The sequence below is a fragment of the Borostomias antarcticus genome (genome assembly GCF_949987555.1).
Source record: "Borostomias antarcticus genome assembly, chromosome: 15".
Taxonomy (NCBI): Eukaryota; Metazoa; Chordata; class Actinopteri; order Stomiiformes; family Stomiidae; genus Borostomias; species Borostomias antarcticus.
This window is the reverse complement of record NC_140248.1, coordinates 12,577,194-12,600,127: the sequence shown is the minus strand read 5'-3', so window position 1 is coordinate 12,600,127 and position 22,934 is coordinate 12,577,194. Positions and strand designations below refer to the sequence as shown.

The 22,934-nt window shown below is 48.3% G+C and overlaps 1 protein-coding gene across 2 annotated transcripts in view; it reads left to right on the top strand.

Moving 5' to 3' along the window:
- LOC311318287 (glutamate receptor 3) overlaps positions 1 to 22,934 on the top strand; it is a gene marked incomplete at both ends in the record, with an annotated part of 54,836 nt that overhangs the window by 9,464 nt on the left and 22,438 nt on the right. For both annotated transcript variants that reach the window (XM_084449574.1, XM_084449573.1), the window contains 2 exons: positions 4,166 to 4,405; positions 15,526 to 15,713. In XM_084449574.1, the coding sequence (XP_084305700.1) occupies positions 4,166 to 4,405; positions 15,526 to 15,713 (428 nt within the window). The remainder of the gene's footprint in view (positions 1 to 4,165; positions 4,406 to 15,525; positions 15,714 to 22,934) is intronic.

Below are 22,934 nucleotides of genomic sequence, written 5' to 3'. Positions count from 1 at the left end.
GGCCAGAGTGTTGCAAGACAGACCAGCTGACACAAAAAACAAGAGAGGCGGCGATGAGAAACTAGTTCATTATACAATCAAACCAGTTCACTCCCTCTCCATGGAAAGACACAGTATTATCATGGGAAGAGGATTTCAGAGTGCCTGACATCTTCAATCACAAAAGGGGTTTATTTTCACTGGTGCTCTAAGCTACTGTAGCTGTGTCCCAGCATAAACCTGAAATATGAAACTCCACACACTACCACATGTCACACATCCATTGGTTAGAGTGTGGAGTAGATATCACTCTGAGAGGCATATGGAGTTACAGCTGATGCTATGAAAACAGACACTTTCTGATATCGCTTTTTATTGCTCATTGTGTTACAAATATCAAATAGTTCTTGTCTCTGAAGAGTGGAATCTCTGAAAATGGACTAATAATTCCAGAAGAGTCAGCCTTTAGCGTTAGGCTGTGCGTTGAGATAAGATGAGATACGATATAACTTTAATAATACCCAGGAGGGGACGTGGGCGTTACAACAGCAGAAAACCAACAGAAGAGGTACAGAATAAAATCAAGAGTCAGCAGTGTTCTGTGTGTAAGATAGATTTTTCAAACAATGTATTTCCTACACTCTCTGATTGGAATATAGTCTTGATTATGTGAAATATAAATCATTGTTTATTTGCTGGGTCTCTGCCCTCTATACTGCAAAGATTTCTAAAGTAACGAGCTGGTGAATGAACAGCTGCTGTGCTTGCTCTCCTCCGGTCCCTCAACATGTGGACATTGGACCCCCCCCCCCCCTACAGGGAGCGTGCCATGGCCCTGTTTCTCTCCAGGGTTGTCTCCCTGAGGGCCCAGGAAGCAGCCCCCTCCCCGCAGTCTCCCGCTACACTGAGAACAGCAGCGCCACCTTAGTGCCAACGCTGAGCGGACAACAAACTATCTATCATCATCAGCAACGGAGGGGGGGTTGTCATTGATGTCCTCACAGTGATGCCTGCGTCTGGTGGCCTCATTCCTCCAGGGTCCTAAAAGTCCCCGGGCTCATCCGGACTCGTGTCATAGATTTAAGGACTCTCGGTGGAGGAGGTCGGCCTCTGCAGCGTCAAAGTCTTCCTACAGTCGTATCTCGCCCTTACTGGCATACTCAGTCACATGGACGGGGATTGATTTTCTGACTGCTTTACGGATGCCTCCGGTGCTACCTTGTCAGGCAAGGACAGCGGCAGCTCTCCAACAGAGAGTGCGGTCGTTGTGTCGGTGTCACACGCCTCCCCGCCCTCCAGCGACTGGGCCTTAAGAATTCACTTTGCAGGCAGGCTAGTGCACACGCAGTGGGCGCAGGGTGTTGCGTGCGGCTTCAGAGTCCTCGCCTCAGCGAGTCTTGAGGAAGGCTTGACAGGAGCTCCAGCAGCTGCCTGTAGGGGAGGCTCTCTGAAGTGCAAATCCCCAGGTTTCAGGAAGCTCGATAGAGCGCCAGGGCCACTGGGACGCTGCAACCACCCATTAAGTTTAATGAGTTGTCAAGAGGGAAGGAGAAACAGAGAAATGGACGGTGAAATAGAGAGAGAGAGAGAGAGAGTGGGGTAAAGAGAGAGGGGTAGAGAGAGAGAGAGAGAGAGAGAGAGACTGGTGCTTCTGTACATCAGCAGTAATGACTGACAGACAGCTTGGTCAGGCAGGGCGCTAATTAACCGAGGGATAAACGAATGGCAGCGAATACTTTACTAAAAGTAAAGTTTTTACATGCGAGATATTAATCAAGCCTGGGTCGCTATGCTGAGCAGAGGTAGGTGGGAGGAATGCGAACAAAGGCCAGAGGCTTTGATTCACTCCTGTAATAAAGGAAATGACATGTAGCCCCAGTGCTGCTGTGGTCAGAGGACTGTTGTTCTCCAGCGCTGGCTACTCCAGTAGCCCCAGATGGGATTTCCTTAATCCTGCAGGAGAGCCGGGGTCTCTGTTTAACCTTGACCAAGCGCCATTATCACCATTTTGCTTGCTAGGCTGAACAACCCAGTCTTAGTATTTCACCGCACTGCTCCATGTTTGGTGTTTGACAGAATGAGCTAAAAATATAGCCATTAGGAAAGGCCATTTCTCCAAACCATTATTTTCACATTATTTTCACCTGGGCCTTATAGAGAATGTATTGTAACCAGTTCTCTATAATTAAGCTTGGCTGATTTCCATGCAGAATAGAAGTGTGCAGTATGTGTAATCTTTTTTGTTGTTGTTGGTCTAATTTTGAGTAAGGCATAAATCAAGGGCTTGGAGCTTGTTTAGAGAATCTGTTGTGAGGAGGAGGAGGTGATTGTTGACGGTATACCTGTACGTTAGACTGCTGTGGCTGGCTGTTATTATGCAGGCCGCGCTCTCGGAGAGTGGCTGTGATATATGACGACTCCAGCGCTGCATGGGAATCTTGCTCTGACATTTCCTCATAAGACCCCTCAAAGGGAGTGAGGACATCAACCCGTTCAATTATAAAAGGCCCCTCGAGTCCCGGAGGGGTGAGAAGGTATGAGAAGAGGATTTGAATGTGAAACAAGGCAAGGATGCTGATTCCCATGTCTTGCGTTACCTTGGCTCCTCTGTCGCCGGTTATTCCAAGCAGATGTAATGGATTACCTCCAGACAGACACCTGCTGGTTGTATAGTCGCTTCATCACTATTGCCCCCGCCCCCCCAACACACGCCAATTCATCTGATGTATGCAAAGAGCAAAGTGGAAGGGCGGAACGGAGAGATGGATGGAGGGATGATCAGATGATGGATGGATGAATAGATGGTTGAATTAGGGCATGATGGATGGATGGCCGGGGAAAGAAATATGTGTATGTTAAAATTCATGGTTGGGATTGATGGAGGAATGGAGGCAAACAGCCTTCAACCAGTGTTCTATAACGTGCAGCATTAAACTCTGAAATAATACTGTTACATTGAGATCATAGGACCAGGACATTATTCGGACCATGACATCATTTGGTTGTGTCTGAATTCTTTAAAATAGATTCCTGATTCTTTGTCATTTGTTGTGTAAAAGAAGATGTAGTGGAATGTTCTATGATAATGGCAGGGAGGTTTCCATGGTGAGATGTTGGAGTCAGGTGAGGAGGCCAGAGAGCTTCAGGGATTGGACAGATGGGGTGAGGCGGCGAAGCCGCAGCCCGGGCTCCACAAACACCTCCCTCACTCTCAAACATTTTACAGAAGGGGGGAACGACATGTTGAAAACCTTCCTACAGTCGTGTGGATGTGTGTTAACTCACTTGTTCGGTCCAAAATGCGATTAAATCTTTCCAGCGTGTTACACCGAGTATGCGATGCATTGTACACAGTGGTTACGGTCAGCGCTAATTTCCTTCAGTCCACAGATGGCAGCAGGTAAGGGTTTGATATAAATCAGTTTTTTACTGCAGCAGGCCAGGGCTACAACATTTGCATCCTAATGTCCTGGGTATTTGTCCATTAAGAGCAGTGGGCAGTGCACTGATTCCCACCCATTAGTTCTAGATGATCAACCAAGCAGATACATTCAGTCCAAGGAGAAGTGAAGGGCAAAGCCGCAAAGCCAGAGCACTACCGTTGGGAGCACACATCCCACAGCGAACACTATTGTCTAGTCAAATATTCTGCATTTCACTATTACCATCAATTCCATCATTAAATTCTATGGCATTTTCCCTCACAGTCGCACATGAATTAAAGTTATTTTTCTATAGACTAGTGGACTTTGAATTCAAATCAAATCAAATCAAATCAAACTTTATTTATATAGCGAATTTCACACGTAAAGGCAACACAATGTGCTTTACAGAGAGAAAGGGGGTTTAGTGAACATAGGCCTACTGATCCTATCCTACCCCTAATTTTCCAGAGGGAAGCAAAGAACAGTTCACCCATTTGAGCCAATATAGGAGAACTAACAATTCTTCCCTGACCTCTCTCAACAAGACGATCAAGCAAGAATTGTCAATGAACAGAAGAACGACAGCTACATTTTGACATGTATCTGATGCGTATTCAGACCGTTGGCTGTGTGATATGACGCGTGTTTGTTGTGGGCTGCGTCGTCGTTCCCTGTGACTGAGAGGGTAGCGGACCTCTGCGTGACTGTGTGTGTTTCTGTTCTCACCCTGACCTGAACACGCTGTGTGTCTGTGTTTGCAGTCTGCTCCCAGTTCTCCAGAGGAGTGTACGCCATTTTCGGCTTCTATGACAAGAAGTCCATGAACACGCTGACCTCGTTCTGCGGGGCGCTGCACACCTCCTTCATCACGCCCAGCTTCCCCGCCGAGGCTGACGTGCAGTTCGTCATCCAGATGAGGCCGGGTCTGCGGGGAGCCGTCCTCAGCCTCTTGGACCACTACAAGTGGGAGAAGTTTGTCTACCTCTACGACACGGAGAGAGGTGAGGGCAGCCGGACATTCACACTCACACGTCCACTTCATGTCAAACCGTGAAGTATTTCATTAACCCCCTCAATATGGAAATCCCCTCATCCTCAATCCTCGCTCTTAGTGGTCTAATACCTTTAAATCTGAGCCTGTAAGGATTCTAAAGTAGTCTAGGCTGAATGCTGCCTTCTGGAACGCCAGCTCCTGCTAAATGACTCAGGCACAGGTGCTGTTACTGTGAGCCTGAGTTTGACTCTGGGGCACTCTGCCTTCCTGAGTCTCTAATCCTCGACGCTCTCTGAATATCATTTAGCAGTAATTGGATTATATAAAGAAGGAGCACAACACACTGTGACTTTACCACGTCCTTCCGGGCCCCCCCCTCCTCCTCCCCGCTGTACAGACCCGCAGGGGGGGGGGCACAGGTCTCCCCCAACCCAACGGAGGTCAACATCTGGAGAGGCAGCCTTAAGAAGAAACACTAAAGACATAGTAATCTGTCAGAGAGAGAGAGAGGGAGAGAGAGAGAGAGAGAGAGAGAGAAGAGAGAGAGAGAGAGAGGGGGGAGAGGGAGAGAGAGAGAGAGAGAGAGAGGAGAGAGAGATAGAGAGAGGGGAGAGGGAGAGAGAGAGAGAGAGGAGAGAGAGAGAGGAGAGAGAGAGAGAGAGAGAGAGAGAGAGAGAGTGGTGAGGGGATGGGTGTCCTGTTTACAGCAGTTGTTAATTAAATGAAAAATGAAAAACTGTTTAATAATAAAGATTTGGTCATTTTTTCACCCCAATTGGTAGCCAATCATACCGACCTATTGTCCAATTGTCCCCTGTCGCTGCTGAGGAGGGTCTGGCGCACAACCCCGTGCTCGATGATCCGGACAGCTACCTGACTCTCTCAAGCCCATGACCGTGACTCTGACACCAGACGGGGTCGCTGTACTGTAGAGTGGTGGACCCTCGCACCGAAATTAAACACTAACCACCCTCCTCGGGAGTGGCAACCTAATATGCCACTCCTCTGTGAGATCCGCTGCACCAGAAACAGATAGACCACTGCGCCACCGCGGAACCGCTAGCAGAGAATTCTGAGGCTGAGTAAAGGGTTTTTTGAATTATTATTACAGCAGGTGCGATAAAACATGACAAAGCTGACAGGCATGTGCCCTCAGATTCACCCTGTTTTTCTGTCTTACCTCTCACTGTTGTTCTCTAGACAGCTAGAACATTTCTTGAGGTGGAGATGATAAGAAATGTCCTACATGTAGAGAATAGCAATATTTGTCTGGTTATATGTGCTTCCAAGCCTGTAAGACATTTCAGTGGTTTCCTTGTCACTTGCCAAATATTACTTTGACTTGTGATTGGTTCTTTATCCTTTATCTCTCCCACTTGAACAAAAACGCCTGCCTCGTAGATTTATTTTCTGCACTGTATGTCTTTATCTGAGCATATTGCTCACTTTAAACCAATCTTCCTTGCGGGATTGAAAACATTTGTCTCATAATGACCCTTGCTTGTAATCTTCCATCTCCACGCGGTCGTGCAGGGACCCAAGGCTGGTAAAACCTCTTCTTTGTCATGGTCCATATGCTCAATTCCTTCCTCAACCATGTTAAGAAAGCGACGACTGTCCTCAAACCGGAGCAGCTGTCAAAACCATTGACGCAGACCGTGCATCTTTCTCTCTCTCTCTATCTCTCTCTCTCTCTCTCTCTCCCTGTCCCTGGGTAGCGGGCTATGGAAGCTAGTAATGGGTTGGCTGGTGTGTTGGAGGAAAGGTGATTACGAGGTTTATTGTCTCCCCTGGGCACAATCAAACGTCCTCTGTGTGCCTCCTGAGTCGGCCCTCACAGCTCTACTTGACTTATGAGGGTCCATGCACCTGCCGTGTCTGGGTGGGATGGCCACCATCTGTAACGCTCTCCCCAGCACCGTGGCATGACAAGCAGGAAAGACTGAACACATAAAATAAGTACACCGCGGCCAGCTGATGAAGGGACAAGCAGACCCATCAACCAGCACGGTATCTGTGCCACAGGAAATGATATTTGGGGGACAGCAATGGATCTCCTTTTCATTCCAGCGGTCCGTTGGTTTACTCACACACACACACACACACACACACACACACACACACACACACACACACACACACACACACACACACACACACACACACACACACACACACACACACACACAAAGGAGCGTCCACCGATGAAATGTGCTCTCTTTAACCCATCCCGTCATTCTTCCCCCAAGGGCAGCTGGGAACAGTAGCTGAGTGCATGGGCCACGCCCGCGGACCAATCCAAGAGTTTCATCGGGGATCCGTTCTTCTGCATGTTTTTCATATTGGGTTCTTTATGGGGGAAAACCCTCGCAAACACGGGGAGAACATGCAAACTGCACACAGACAGGCCTGGGAGATCCCCTACCTGGGTACCCTACTGTACAACCCTGGGGAGAACTCGGTTCCCCCAGCGCTAACAGCGTCTCAAGCAAGAATCAAACCCCTGACCTTCTTGCTGTAAGGCGACAGTGCTACGCACAGCGCCACCGGCTGTCTGTCTGTCTGTCTGTGTGTGTGTGTGTGTGTGCATGCGTGCGTGCGTGTGTGCGTGTGTGTGTGTACGTACTGCCTGTTCCACACAGCTGTTGTTTGCTCAAGAGGCTAGAGAGCCTTCCTGCCTTTTCTACCATTCCTTGGCCGGCCCTCTCATACAGTATATCAACAAGAGGATGTCAGCGCCTCTACGCCGTCAACATAATGGCGCTGATATCAGAACACTGACATCGAGCCTCAGGTTATAAGACGAGCCGACCGGTTAGAAGGGGCGGGCTCAGCTTCAAATGCAGCAGCTGTTTGTTTGAGTTGACAGCTTGCGGGAGAGTCTGACGACAGCGTCGGCACTGCTGAAGCAGAGAGGCGTTTTCCGCTGTGATGATTTAAGTTAACGCTGATGACTGTCTCTCTCCCCAAAGCAACTGGGCACACCTGAAGGAGCTCCTACTGGGGGTGGGGGAGAAATTGAAGCAGTCACTCTTCCTATCCCCTGCTCGGGATGCAAAGAAAAGGCATGAAGAGGAAAATGGAAGTGCTCTGTGACGGTGTGAAGGGTGTCATCATGACTACAGACCGTGCGTACACACGGTGCATGGCGGGTGTCGAAAGGGGAAAATGTGTTCCGAGTGTCACAGTCCGAGCCTCGGTCTACGGAGGATTTTGACTCTGGAAGAAAATAAACATCTCGAGGTCCTAGCCCGTCTTCGCCGTGCACGACGCCCGCGATTTCCCATGCGACTGTTCCCATCAGCGGCCGCCTTTCACACTGGGACTCGTGTTCTCCTCGCTCCGCATCACAAGGGCCCCACGTCCCTCTGTCAGGGCGGAAATGCCTGGCGATGCTGTCTGCATCCCTGTGCGCATCTGAATGAGAATCTGGTGAAGGAGATATCCTTGCGGTCCCTGGAACCGAATCCATCACCGCAGCTGCTGTTGACTAGAACCAGGGTACCTTCCCTTTTTACACCCGAAGAGCACTTCCTGTGTGTGTGTGTGTGTGTGTGTGTGTGTGTGTGTGTGTATGTGTTGTTATTGTTGTTTTTAAATACAATATGATAATTGCCTTTATTAATACATACAGTGTCCTGGAAAGGAAACCAGTGCTTCTCTCGGAGGAAGGCATGTGTCAGTCAGTGTGTTACACAAGAAACACTAATGAAACACCACAATCTAGCAAGCTAAATTACAGCCCTCCTCTTGCTCCCCCAGTCCACATCCCTACTTGTCTCAAGGGGAAGGTAGCGACTGAAGGGGGATTTACATTTGTATGGAGGGAAATCACAGCGCTCTCCTTCTGGATGTCTGCTCGATTTCTCCTCGGCAAGGAAATGCCTGATTAATTGCACAGTGCTAAATGGCTGCGTTCAGCAGTCAGGCACACAGGCTCATTATCGCAGTGTGGGCGAGAGAGAGAGAGAGAGAGAGAGAGAGAGAGAAGAGGGGAAGGCACGGCACAAAGCAGAACTCTACCTCTGTGAGCTCTTTACTGCACCTTCACTTTTGGAGCGCTTCAGCCCGCTCCAATCAATAGGCACTAGGGCAGCCCGCTGGGGAGGAGTGCTGTCTATCTGCTACCCCCCACTGCTGGACCTGCAGTCTGATGGGTCGCCCTCGTTAGCTCTGGCGCTCTGGAACTGCAGGACCCGATCGCTCCCGACGCCCTGAACAGACAATTGTCCCTCTCCTTCTTACAGACTATTCTCTTCTTTTCTCTCACACCCCTATGATCTCTCTCTCTCTCTCCGTTGCCTGTTGTTTCTCTCTGCCGCTCTATCTCTCTCTGTCGCTGTCTCTCTCTTCCTCTCTCTCTCTCTCTCTCTCTCTCTCTCTCTCCAGCCTCTCTCTGTCTCTCTCAGGAGTCTGGAAACAGAGCATGGAGAACATTTTGTTCTTCTAATTTGGTTATCTGCCTCCTTGAGCACTCCTGTGATGCCCACCAATCCCCCACCTTCCCCCCCTGTGCTTACAGTACAGTACCTTAAACAAGCGATGTGCACAGACCTGACTGAACTGCAGACAAAGCTCACTACCAGCTGCAGCTCTCTGCGGGCATGTGTTCTTCTTGTGCTGTCTGAGTACAATGCGTCGGTGAAAACCTAGCTTGCGGCGCTAACGTTTAAACGCGCAGTACTCTAAACGGAGGGTGGCGCTCGGGAAGGTTAAGCCGTGCTGTTTGTGTGTAGGTTCTGGCAAGGCTCTGTTTGCGTGGGGCTGCGGGCTGACCTCACTGGTGAAAAGCGCTGACTCATGGAGTCACTGTGCATTCGCAGCAGATGGGAGAGACTACAGCTGGGGCATCTGTTCTCGCTGAGTGCCTGTGCTCCCCTCCCTGAACCTAGCCTCCCCTGCGTTTCGGAAGGGCCCGCTCCGCTCCGCCAGGGGCCAGCCGTGGGGTCCGTACCTCTGGACACATCCAAGCATGCAGAGGCAGTGCTGTGTGAAGACATGTGAGGTTGCTGACCTTCTTCATTACTGTATGATGCTGTGCCTGTGCCGTACTGTAGAGCTTTATGCTGTACAGCATGAATCATTCATTCACTTTGCACTGTGCCTTTTTATTCTCGCAATCGGCATTTCCACATAGAAGATATTGAAGCCATTGAAGTAAACACAAAGCTTGTTAACTATGGAACGAGTTGTCCTGGTATTGATAGGAATGTTTCATTGATTTTTATGCGCTGGATGAGTAATTTGCACTCTTGAAGCATTGTAGACTCACTCAATCATAAAGCACAAAAGCAAATGAGGAACATTTATCACAATGGACACTGTGACAAACATATCTTGGGGAGTTCAAATCAGCCAGCTAAAAGAATGATCAAATATGGAACCCTGGTGCCCTCTGTGGAGTAAAATGACTTGATCTGCTCTTGGCTGTGTAGTTAGATAGCACATTATGCAGTTTTAATGTGCTCTCACTCATCATAGAAGACTATATATGAGCAGGCTACTCATCCACCTTTAGACCTCTAGCTTGTTTTTCAGTACTGGCCATGTCCTAATATTCCTCTTGACGTGGCCAGTTCTCAACTCCCTGGGCTTTCCATTGCACTATTTAAGCTGCTAATATTTCAGCACCTTGGACAGTTCATACCCACAGCACCGCTTCAATACGGAGACCAGTAATTCAGTACCCTGGACAGTTCCTCTCCCCACCATTCTCTTGAGCCATTACTGCTGCCATACTGCTGCTAGAGAGAAATTCTGAAATCAATACACAGAAAGCAGATGAACAATGTTTCAGAGAATGAATCCAAGTATTAACGGAGCACAGTACAGTCATTTGACCACATCTGATGTATACCATTTTGTAAAGGATATTAGCAGAAAATTCGAGTTGCTTTTTAAATGTTGTTATACCCTCTGGGCTACATGGTACTGTATGTTGTTAAGGGATATTTAGGTAGAAATGGTACACACATCTGTTCTAAATCGGACAGAGCGAGCAGGAGCTAGACGCTCGTAGCGGCCTGTTTCCCCTCCATAGCTGAGTGCACTAGACTCAGCCTCTCACCGGAGAAAGATAAAAAACTTCAATAGAATAAAGAACAGTGTGGAGGCGTAGCCCTGGGAAAAGAATGGGGGAGTCAGCAAAGCCTTTGTGCCTCCGCCTCGACAGAAAAACAGCAAGTGGCACAGAGAGCCAAGCACTGTCAGAGCCCGGGACAGCTCACCAGATCCTTCTTTACTTCATGAATCCTACACAGCTCTTCCCTTACTGGGAAACCCTCGCTCACTAATCTTCCCTGACCTCCTGACTTCACCTGGATGAAGAATGACCCGGGTGACTAATAGAACTGCTCCCGTTGTTTGTTCTGAAGCCTGGCTTGTTTACAGCTCTGCACACACATCTCTGAGAGTCCCAACTGTCTTTCATCTATTTTTAGGTCCATTTCAACTGTGGTCTTTTTGCATTATGAAAGAGGGTGATGTGCTGTGAACTACGTGGTTCAGCGCAGAGGAAAGGCCATTCAGGTTTGTTGTTAAGAGGTGTTCGGCGCGCATCTGAGCCGGAGGAGGAGCGGAGGTGCAGCTACTGTAGCTTTACTTCACTTTTCACTTTGTTGAAACCTTGTTTGGGGGCGTGTAATGTCTGCAGCTGTTTCTTCTGTGACTTAAACTGAAAGCTCTTTTCCAAAGAGGGTTCAGTGGCTTTGGCATCCTTCACCTTGTGGCATGTTGGGCTCTGAGGCAGCCCGTCAGAGCAAATAGCTGAGATGCCTGCGAAAGCAATTTGAAAGAGGTGACCTTCTCCTGGGAGGTAGCTGGGGAGACCGAGGGTGCATACAGACCTACAGTAGCTTGTTGTTCTGATACCGGGAGCATTTCCCCTGTATATCGGGTCATTTGGGCATATGTGAACACAGCAATCGCTCGCGGTTCCGGAACAAATCAACCGGGCTAAGACCACCTACAGAGGGTGGTCTCAGCCTGCTTGCAATCGGCCTGTGGGGCGATCCATTTGCAGTGAGAACGCAGGTTACCCACAAACCAATACAACTCATTGATGTACCCTGCACTGTCTACAACATCTACAAACTGTTTAGTGAGCGCATGAAGCAAATGAGCTTTCAACGTTCTGTTGAACAGTGTGTCTTCTCTTGATCATATGATCATATGCAATAGCACATTGTTCTCTAGTCGTAATCGGGATGCCTGCTCAAACTGGAAATGTTGTCCATATACCGAACACTGAGAAGACCAATCAACGCTATTATACACGCACGCCGCTGATTCTCCATTTTCGATTCACCATCCACCACACTCAGCCCCAGCACCATCCACCACCTCAGGCCGACAGAGAGATAGACAGCAGGCGCCATCCACACGACCCCCCCCCCACCACCCAAAAGTCTCCCTGGGCTCCTTCCACTTCCAACAGAGACAGCACCCCGACGGACAGCCTGGGACACTGCTGCTCCACCTGAGTCTCCATTTTAATACACCCAGCTGGCGCTCATTTCACCATGTCCCCTCCTCACCTCCATGTGCTTTGCTACAGCAGTGATACTGGAAGGCACTACCGTACGCAGGCTTAAACGACGACGGGTAAAACAGGCTTTGCCCGCGACAATGTCTGTAAAGCCCAAGAAAATGACTAGATCAAGAAGGATGAAGACAAATGTGAATGTCTCACTCTACTCAAACAGACCCATTATGATAATATACGCTGCAGAGTTCTGTATCTGGGTTATCTAAATTGTTCTTTTATAGAAATGAGCCTTTTTTTCGGTGCTGTTTGCATAATTACTGTCCCACCTCCTGCCCCTGATGCTGAGCCTGGCAATTGTGCTTGTGTGAAGGAATGTTAATGAGAGGAGTGTTGGGAGGGAAGCAGGCTGTCAGCCTGCCCAGTCAGGATCGCCACCCTAACAAGCCATCCCATCATCACTGGATGACCATTAAAGGTTTCTCCGTTTATCATATCGTACAGTAGCTCGGAACGATCAGATGCCCAGCACAAAAGCATTTCTGTTTTTCCACACTGACAAAAACAATTGGTCCAATTTAGTCATTCTTTCAAGTGTCCTTCTTAACGTTATCATCATACTGTGTGAGAAGCAATCAGATGTAGTTCTTAAATACAGTATGTATTTAAGAAGTAAGTCTGTCTGAATATTTTATATGATAGGGATTCGAGGCTTGATGCGGTCATGGTCTTAAACCTCTGTAACATAAGCCTCACAAGCCAACCTCAGATTTGTGTCTGTAAAAGCTTTTTCTTCACACGGATACATTATACTATGTGCTTCCCAAAAGGTCACAGAGCCTATGAGATGGCATTTCCACAATACAATACAATGTAAACTGTGTGAAATGCAAAAAATAAAAAATAAAAATTACGGACTATGAATATTCAATGTGCGTTTTTATGTGAGGCAGCTGTATAATGGACAGTCTAAATGTCCTTGATTGTGACACCCTGCCTGCTGGCTTCTGTGATTTGTGCCATCTGTTTACAAAGTCAATGAAAAACCTTGAACCAACACTCCCTACCTTTGTTATTTCAACACTATCTTCACCACACATGCACACAGCAGACAGGCAGAGCTGATATTCAAAACCTTACTTGTATTGTAGCATGATGTCATGATGCCTATCAAATCCAGCTGTAGGGAAGTCTGCCTGTAATTACATCTCCTGTTTATTTTTTCCTCTGACATGTAATTTGCTCATTATACTTCTCATCTCCGGGGCATTTAGAACTTTCAAACTGACACACGTTCAACCTTCAGAAGCTCATTATAACGCTTCTAAACCAAGCTCAGAGGCAAGAATAATGAAGGCAAAAAAGAACATGCGAGGGAATGATTTCTAAATGTTTAAAATGGCAGGCATCACCTTAGTCGGTTCAATATCACATGGCAGACAAACTGGGTGAATAACACCTTATATTTCAGCATCTGCTTTTTTAATTTCCTCTGTGCTATCAGACACAGCCTGTGGTACATTTTCTCTTGATGTGTCAACGGTTGATAAAACGCCATGTTTACGTCGTATGTGACCAGCCTGGGGCTTTAACAGCGATACAATCAGCCGTGGTCCTCCACGCCTGGGGTCAGCTCTTGGTCCTATCTGGCATCGCGGCGTCACTCACTCCACACTTACCACCGAGCGCACACAACCCCCCCCCACTCTTCCTGGTCGTCCTGGTCTCCCCTAGCATCAGGGGTGTGTGCGTACACGCCCCTGCAGACAGCTGGGATTGAGGCTGATAAGGCATGGGCAGTGCGCCGGACCTGTCTGTGTTTAAGGCCAGGGCTGATCTGACTGCCCGCTGAGCTGGCCGCCTGCTGCAGCGCACCCCTGTGTGAAGGTCACTAACGTGAAGGTGTGGGAGAGCAGACGGCCGAGTCCTCTCGTCTGCGCTTTGAATTCTCACGTGCTCTTTGGCAACACTTCAGCTCACAAGTCGACACACACGAGCCCGTCTAACCCCATCTACGCCTTCCAAATGAAATATTTATGAACATTAAGCTGTATATGTACTGTACATGGCATGTCTGCTCCATTTGACGCGAATCCCGGCGTGACTTTCAGGCGAAGTGTGAGGTGGCAGGTTTAGTTCTGACCCTGGCTAATGGTCCCTACAGGGACCGCGAGCCAACAGGCCTTGTTATAGTGAGATGGCGATGGTCATAGTTAGGTGCACTGTGATAATGGGCCTAGGACTGGTGTGCAGTGGCAGGTTGTGCCTTGGTGTCGAGGAAGAACAGTGTTTCATGTGTCTGGGCCCGGAAACACAGCAGGGCGGCGCTGCACAGTCTCCGTCTGCATCAGTATCCCCAAGTGCCTCAGCGTCGGTAATAATATTCGCCATTTTACTGAATCAGCGTTTCTTTTTTATCCCCGCGGCAGCGGCGAGAGAAAGGGATAGCGGCGCTGTGACAGCGCCCTGCGTGCTGCTGCCTCCGCCCATCCGCCCAGGGCGGCTGGAGCGTGTTGGCTGACCACGGGATGGCGTCGGGGATTGGGGGGGGGGGGGGCGTCTTCAACTGAACCATTTCCTCTGTCCATTACTTACAAGCCAGTCCATAACGAGCTGCTGTCACCATGCATTTCCAGCACCACTGATACGTACAGTATAGGCTTCTCTCTGGATAATGGGAATATGCAAATTTCTGATTTATTTTGTCCATCCATGCTTTCTTTCATTACCCCATCCGAGGGCTGTGTATTACTCTGCCTGAATAACCTAGTAGTATCATCATTACTCACTGTGCTGTATGAGTGTTATTGAATAACATTCACATTTCGATAAGGCTATATTACCTATAAAGGCTAGCTGCTCTGGCTGTATAACTCCAATTCCAGCCGTGCATTTCATCCTGTATTTATATTTATAGCTTTTGACCTTGAGTTGACATAATGGACCAAGTATTGATCTGGTGAGAGGGAAACATGTCCTGCTTGTCATTGGCCGAGCCACTTTCAGATACCATTTGCTGTAAATTGGGCCTAGTTGTCAGACGTGGACCATTTTCGAGATCCATTATGATATACACGTTGAAGATAAGATACCTATGATGTATGAACACCACAATTTGAATTTGAATAAATCATATTAATTCAGTTATTATGAACTGTGACAGCGGAGACACTGGGAGCTGGAGTGAAAATCATTTTCAATTAAAACGTCCTCTAAGGCTTTGCAGGGTTGTTAGGATATTTCTGTGAAATAAAGACTCAGATCAGGAATTAAATGACTAGTTTGATACCCCAGGCTTTAAGCTTCTGTACTTTCCCATGCACGCCTGCGATCCTACCTATTTCACCCATGAAATGGTGTGGCTTTTTGGGCTTTTTTTCAATGCAAGCTCAGATACTCTAGGGATTACGAAAAATGATTAAAGTTGATTACATACTGTAAATTATTCCTATTTAACATAATTTCTTCTCATTGGGTTGAAATGATTGTAACAAAAATGCCCCCATAGAGCTTTCTTTACTGTTTTACTTTCTTTACTTTCTTTCTTAAATGTTCTTCTGTCTGCTGCAAACCACCATTCCGCATGAGCTTGCATTGATCTCTCTCTCTCTCTCTCTCTCTCTCTCTCTCTCTCTCCTCTTCAGGGTTCTCTATTCTACAGGCCATCATGGAGTCGGCCGTGGCCAACAACTGGCAGGTGACGGCGCGCTCGGTGGGCAGCATCGTGGAGCCCCTGGAGTACCGACGTATCATCGAAGAGATGGACCGCAGGCAGGAGAAACGCTTCCTCATCGACTGCGAGGTGGACAGGATCAACGCCATCCTGGAGCAGGTAGTGGACCGGGCGGCGCCGCCCCTAGGTGGAGCGGAGCATGAGTACACACCAGAACCACTGCATGATCAGAGAGTCCTGTGATGAGTGAGACTTGGAAACTGGTGTGATCTCTCACAGTTACTCACTGGTGTGGTCGTAGAATGAATCTGTGAAAAGTCTGACCCCGACGCTGACGATGATGATGATGATGATGATGATGCTAAGAATGAAAGTTACGGAGATAAGAACATTCCTTTTATCACCTGGTGCTTAGGATTCCATCCTTTCAAAGAAACCTTTTTACTTGCCTGTCGTTCGTGTCGTTAGTCCTATTTACAGCAGCAGCAGCAGAGGAAGGACATCATAGCCCTCACAGCTTTGAACTCCCTATTCATCTTCCATTACCCTCTAACACATGTAATAGGGCTGTAAGCCAGGGCGGCATCCTTTCCCACCACAGACACTGGGCTGTCTCAACGACGCTGAGACGTGACAATAGGAGGGAAATTGAATTAAAGCTGGTTGCTTGTTGTTTTGTTCTAGTCAGTGCTTGAGGTCATCTTCAGGCTCGATTTTCCCTCTGGAAAAAGCAATCAACAGTTCCCTTACCTAGGTAATCAGCCTCTGAATTGCCCATTAGTGTTGATTTAGATGTATCTGTTTATGTCTGCTGTGCAGAATTTCTGAATGGGTTCACTTGAGTTAATGCTGTTATTACAAATTACATTTAGTCACGCTTATTTTGCTTTTTGTTTGTTACACTCATGACATTTAGAGTTGATTTACAAATTTTAATTTATTAGAAATTTTATTGCCAACTCATAGATGTTAAGAAAACACTGCATTTTTCTTCTGGTGTTTTTTTTCTTCTGTAACACGGTTCATAAAGATTTTTATCCTGAATTGATTTGTCTGAGGTACAGTGCCCCCTGAGCAGTGACTTTTGACTATTGCATTTTCCATATTCGGTCTGTCAGTAGAAATTGAAATAATGCCACAATTTGTCAGCCGGGTTGCAGTGTTTTCTCTCAAATGTCAGAGGGCAGGAACAAGATGGCGGCTATGAGCAATGAGCTCAGCTCAGAGGCATGTGACTGATTCCCCAGACCCTAACAGCACCCATGAGTTTGGTTTCATATACAGCAACAACATTTATTATTTGACTGTTATTAGTTTACTGTATCTATTTCAGAGTGACCCAAGGCCACCGATATTGTGCGTGTGTGTGAATGTGTGTGTGTGTGTGTGACCAAGTCTCATTTTGACCATTCATTGTGGATGAACCCTGACCTGCGTGCGTGTCTGTGTTTGTGCTTGCATGTGTGTGTGTGTGTGTGTGTGTGTGTGTGTGTGTGCGTGTGTGTGTGTGCGTGCATGAGTGTGTGAATACAGGCCTCGTCCTCTCCTATAATGACCCTTTATTATTAACAGATTAAGTAGTTTAACTGCAACCTTTTCACCAGATCTGAGTTCATTGCCGCTTTCTCTTGATCCTGAGGGGTTTATATTGAAGTGAAAAAGCGGAGCAATTTTTCATTAATTAATCCTAGGAGAAGTGTATTTCTGTCCTTTCTGTCATTCCTACAGATATTGTATACAGCATAGTATGTTCCACTGAAAGTGAGATTTGAATCATCTCATTAGAGCAGAGTAGACAAAGGAAATAAGTAGTAAAGGGTGTTTACTCTGTGCAGCCACAGGGGCCAGTGTGAATGGTGAAGTGGCCTTTCATGCAGCCAGCTGGCAGACAGGCAGCAGCTCTCTAGATGTTCCAAGAGTGGCAGGACACGTCTGGGTCTCTCAAGGACGATTCATTATGTGGGTCGTCACATCAACACTTGCTTTAATATGAGCTCCCAGTGTAAGTAGGACATGCCGCCCCAAAACGGCATACAATCAGCCTACTATAAATAGGCCTAGCCTCCTAGCCAGAGGGAAGAGCTCTCACACAAAAGCAGGAGCCAAAACAGCACCAGGATGGGGAGAAGCCACCAGAGGGGCGGCCATTTTGAGCTGTATCACTAGAACTGCGTTGACTGCCCCAGGCATATACCACTATCACAGATCATTGAGCACGATGAGAGGCAGAAAGAGAAAAACCCTGATTCAGAACCTGTCTCTCCCCCTCCATACGAGCCTGGTGTTTTCCTATTTATAATTCATGCCCTGCTTGGCGCCTCCAACCGTTGGACCAGTCGCTATCCTTTCTCTCGGAGAGCTGGTTCAGAGGCACAGACCTTTATGTGTTGATTTGTGGGGTCTGGGAGCTCGTCCTCCCCTGAAGGCTCTGGTCCCATCTTAACGGTATCAACTTTCTCATCCCCTCAGTGAGGAATGGGCCAGCGCATGAACGCCTGGGTCTTGAGGGTGAGAGAGAAATTGAGAGGGAGGGAGGAAGAGGGTGGGAGGGAGAGAGATATAAAGAGAAAGAGATGGAGGGAGAGGGCTAAGAGACCTCCGTCTCACGGGCTGCTCATCGGTGATAAAGCTGGACGCTGGTGTAATCCTGGCCACAGGACGGGGTATCACTGGAGAAGAGAGGGAATAGAGAAGAGGACACATGGGAATAGAGCCATGTACCATAGCGCCTCTCTCTGGTGATGCCACAGGAGAAGTTGTATATGCCCACTGGGGCACTGGAATTCCACACCAGGAGAGGAGAAGAGAGGAGAGGAAAGGAGAGAAGATGATAGGAGAGGAAAGCGGAGAAGAGGAGAGGAGAGGGGAGGAGAGGGAATGGTAAATAGGTAGGCAGAGGTACAGATGAGTTAGCTGCTGCCCTGGGGAGAACTGATAGCTGTGTGTAGAGAATGCAATCCTTGCTTGGGTTTGCTGTACAACGGTTTTGTGAACATTTCAATAATACATTGCAGCAAGATTAACAAGGAAACAAGAGCAGTAGTATGAAGTACTGTTGTGTTTCCATGTACCGTATACTGTATATATTCATGACCTTCCCAGGTGAATTCTGTACCATTTGATCTAGTATAGGGACACAGATGTTGAGGTGGATTGGGAGAGAGGAGGATTTATAGCACGGGGATGCCGGTTACCATTCCTGAGGAGTCTGATGACAAATGACTCTACTATGGCAGCAACAATGAGAGGCTTCCATCAGCGGGAAGGCTTTTAAGGGAAGCCAAATCCTCTGGAAAGCTCTCGGGTATAGATCCGGCACTGCACAGGGCTGCTGCTCCAGCCTGCTTAATTAGAATAGATTCCCGCAGGAATACTTAGGCTAATGGTCCTGCAGCAGTGCAGTGCAGTACAGCATGGCACAGCCCAGCATTTCCCAGCACAATCTAGCTCAGTACAGTACAGCCCAGCCTAGCACAGCCTAGCCCGGTTTAGCCCAGCCAAGCCCAGCCTAGCACAGCCCAGCCCAGCCCAGCCCAGCACAGCCCAGCCCAGCACAGCACAGCACAGCACAGCACAGCACAACACAGCACAGCACAGCACAGCACAGCACAGCACAGCCGAGCCCAGCCTAGCCCAGCCTAGCCTAGCCTAGCCTAGCCTAGCCTAGCCTAGCCTAGCCTAGCCTAGCCCAGCCCAGCCCAGCCCAGCCCAGCCCAGCCCAGCCCAGCCCAGCCCAGCACAGCACAGCCTAGCACAGCCTTAGCCTAGCCTAGCCTAGCCTAGCCTAGCCTAGCACAGCCCAGCCCAGCGCAGCCCAGCTTAGCCAAGCCCAGCCTAGCCTAGCTCAGCCCAGCACAGCCTAGCACAGCCTAGCACAGCCCAGCCAGGATCAGGCTTGGACCAAGGGAAATGAAGATGCCTGAGCTTTCTAACCCGCATTGTCCAGGGCAGAGCCCCCGCTGCTTGACTGATGGGCTGCTTTACACCTCTCTATTAACTGTGCAGGGACCCGACACCCCATATTCCCAGCTGTTGTGGTACAGTATGTTGCTGCAGTACTGTATGTGCTGCTGGATCTTCAGGCTGCTATTAAAGCATTTATATGCACTGGAAAACTGCAGTGATAAAATGGGAGGGAGATGGATGGCCAGGAGGATTGAGTGTGATGACTGTTTTGTACTAAACAGAGAGCAAACATATGTTCTTAATGTTTTTTCCCCCCAGTTGTGACACATTCTTACAGTGGCTCTGTAACCAATGGTTAAACCATGACTGATAAGGATCATTTAAGAAGGGAGCGTTTCATGGCTTCATTATACAGTAACATATGATCATACGATCCAAATTGTATGACTCATCCCAAATGACTGGAATGTATCCCACCTTGCCAGCAGGGCTACTATTGATGGAGAGCAGTCCATCATGACTTGCAGACTATCGTTTTCATTCAATTATCATTAAATATGGAGTAGCCAATCAATGCAGTCAATACTGTAACAGCCCTCTCACTTACAGGGCACAGTGGTGTAGGTGTCTAGATTCTGGTACAGCCTCTTCAAAGGCCGGGAGAGAGGGAGAACTTTCAAAGGGGAGCATGTGGACTGTCCATTCTGACTGGGGGGGGCGGGGGGGGGGGGGTCTATCGAGCTGGTCCACTGGCCCTGCCGATCACAGCAGAGCATGGGAGATTGGCAGCGATGACGTCACCGATGTTCTCGTCTGCTCTACGTGCAGAATGAACATGATCCTCCCATGGGAGAGGCAACTAGAACAGCAAGATCCTAAAATATTTGGTTATGCAGCGTACACAATTTTCTTTATGGAAGACAAGACTGCCATTTCCTGGTCCAGAGAACACGATGTGTATTGCTGGGGATGCTATATGATGCACAGACGTGCTATTAAATATTCTTCTATTATTCCCTCCTGGAATTCTTCTCTGTTGAATTGTAATGCCTGTGAGTCATTAAAACTTGCACTAGTTGCGGCCATACACACACGCACACACACACACACACACACACACATACACGCACGCACGCACACACACACACACACACACACGCACGTACGCACGCTGAAAAGAGGCTTTTTGTCTGAGGAGAGCCCAGAGTATGTGCTCTGATTGGATTTGCTCAGTCATAGGTGTCCAGTAGCCCTCAGAGGCATTAAAGCCTTCGTTGGTGTGGTGATCGTGGAGCGAAGTGAAGAAGTTAACCATTAATTACCATACATAGAGAGAAGAAAAACTTTTTGCACATCTGCACGGGCAGGTGCGTAGGAGAAACTCACAAGGACTGAATAAAGAATAAAGCTCCCCCACGCTGTCCTCTTCACTAGCAGCAATTTTAACGAACAACGTTGCGGCACTAGGCCATCATCAGGTTCAACCATTAATTACCACAAATAAAACAGGCCTCATCACATCAGCCAAAACAACAGTGGAAGTACAGATTTTAGAGGCTGCCATCCAAGCGAAATGGTCTGTGTTTTATGGCGGGCTGTCTTCCGTGACTGTGGAGAGGAGAGAGAGAGTATTAGCCGGTGGCTTCAGGCACTGCAGCTTCATTAAGTACTTGCTGTGTTGTCACACTTGGGCTGCGGTGGCTCCCTCTCACATGGATGAATAGCAGATGAAGGGTTTTCTGCTCCCTCTTCTTTATTAATTGAACTTTTTGATTATGCGTGCCTACTCAGGCACACCGCCCGCCCGCCTCTCTATCTGCAGGGCCTGGGAGTAGGAGGAGGAGGAGGAGGGGGAGGAGGGGGAGGAGGGGGAGGAGGAAGGGTAGGCAGAGGAGGAGGCGGAGGAGGAGCAGGAGGAGAAAGAGGAGCAGGAGGAGGAGAACGAGGAGTGTGGGAAGCAGGAGGAGGAAGAGGGGAGAGGAGGAGGAAGAGGAGGATGATGAAGAGGAGGAGGAGGAGGCCAGGGTTGAGCAGGTTGGCATGTGAGCTCCTCTACAGGCATCCTGCTGACGACCAACCTGTCCTCCTCAAATGGACTGTGAAATCATATGCAGGTGTTTTGCATTCATAGGGAACACACACACACACACACACACACACACACACACACACACACACACACACACATGAATGTAAGACAATAAGTGGAAGACCTTCCGGAAATCTTTCCTCGGAGAAAGACAGTTGAGGGTGCAGGACCTGCGGGGGTTACTGGTGGTGGTGGAAAATGTCAAGCACAATGAAATCACTCAGCACACCCCAAGAGGATAATGGGATTTGGAGTAGGAAGAGCCGGGAGGATATGAATGAGACACAGCGGTGACCTTGGAGGATTGTGGACGTTCTCTCTCCAGAAACAATTAGGAGATATTAAAGCGGGACTAGCCAGATAGTGAAGGGTAGATGTCTGAATGAAAGGACAGGTATCAGACAGAGAGAATGGCCATATGGGCGCACGCCATTACAGATGAATTTGTGAGAATGCCCTTTGTGATAGAACACTTCAGGCAGACAGGCACAGCTACACAACGGCTCTGTTTTTTTGACAGAAGAATGGGAGCTGCAGCCTTCAGTGACACTGAGGGAGGCGAGGGAGTTTTGACAATACAATGACCATGGAAACAAAACTATTACACGCCTTTGCTTTGACACTAGCGATAATTGCAATCTGTACTGAACTACAATTGAACTTGAGCGGTAAATCTACCACCTGTTTTTAATTAAATGAAAGCCGAGCCTGCCGTCCTCTGGGTATAGACGGACTTCTGTAGAAGGGACATTTTGATATTCAATACAGTTCTGCATCTGACACCTGGAGCGTACTTGTCAAAACTGTGGGGGAGGTGCAAGGCAGAGAGAAAAAGAGACTGGAACGCAGGGGGGGGGAGGGGAGAACTATCCACCCCCTCACTGTATCCATGAAAACCACCTCCTTGTTGCACGAGAGAGGTGGCCTCTCTCTGAGCAGGCTAGTGTACTTAGCAAGCCGGGTCATTAGAGTAAACACCACAGCTAGCCTTCTCCATGCCTGCCCGCCTCCGTCCGTGCCTTAGCTTGGATTTTGTGCGGGGTCCTAATTAAGTCTATAATGTAGCCCCATGGCGGCCGCAGCACAAAATGACATGGAGCGTTTTTCGTTTGAGCAGGCAGCTGCGTTATGAAAGCGAAATTTCTCTGCGGGCTCGGAGACCTGACCTTATTTCACATGCTGACGGTAATGCGAGGGAACAAGCATTGTCATCACAGCACTCAGTCTCACCCCTGAACGCACACTCCCATTTACACACATGCACACACACACACAAAACATTATTTAAGAGGCATGGCGTAAGGAATCCAATTAATCTGTGTTTTAAATGATGCAGTTTCTGTTGCTTGGCATATCTCACAGATGGGTCTGTTGTCATGTGTTTG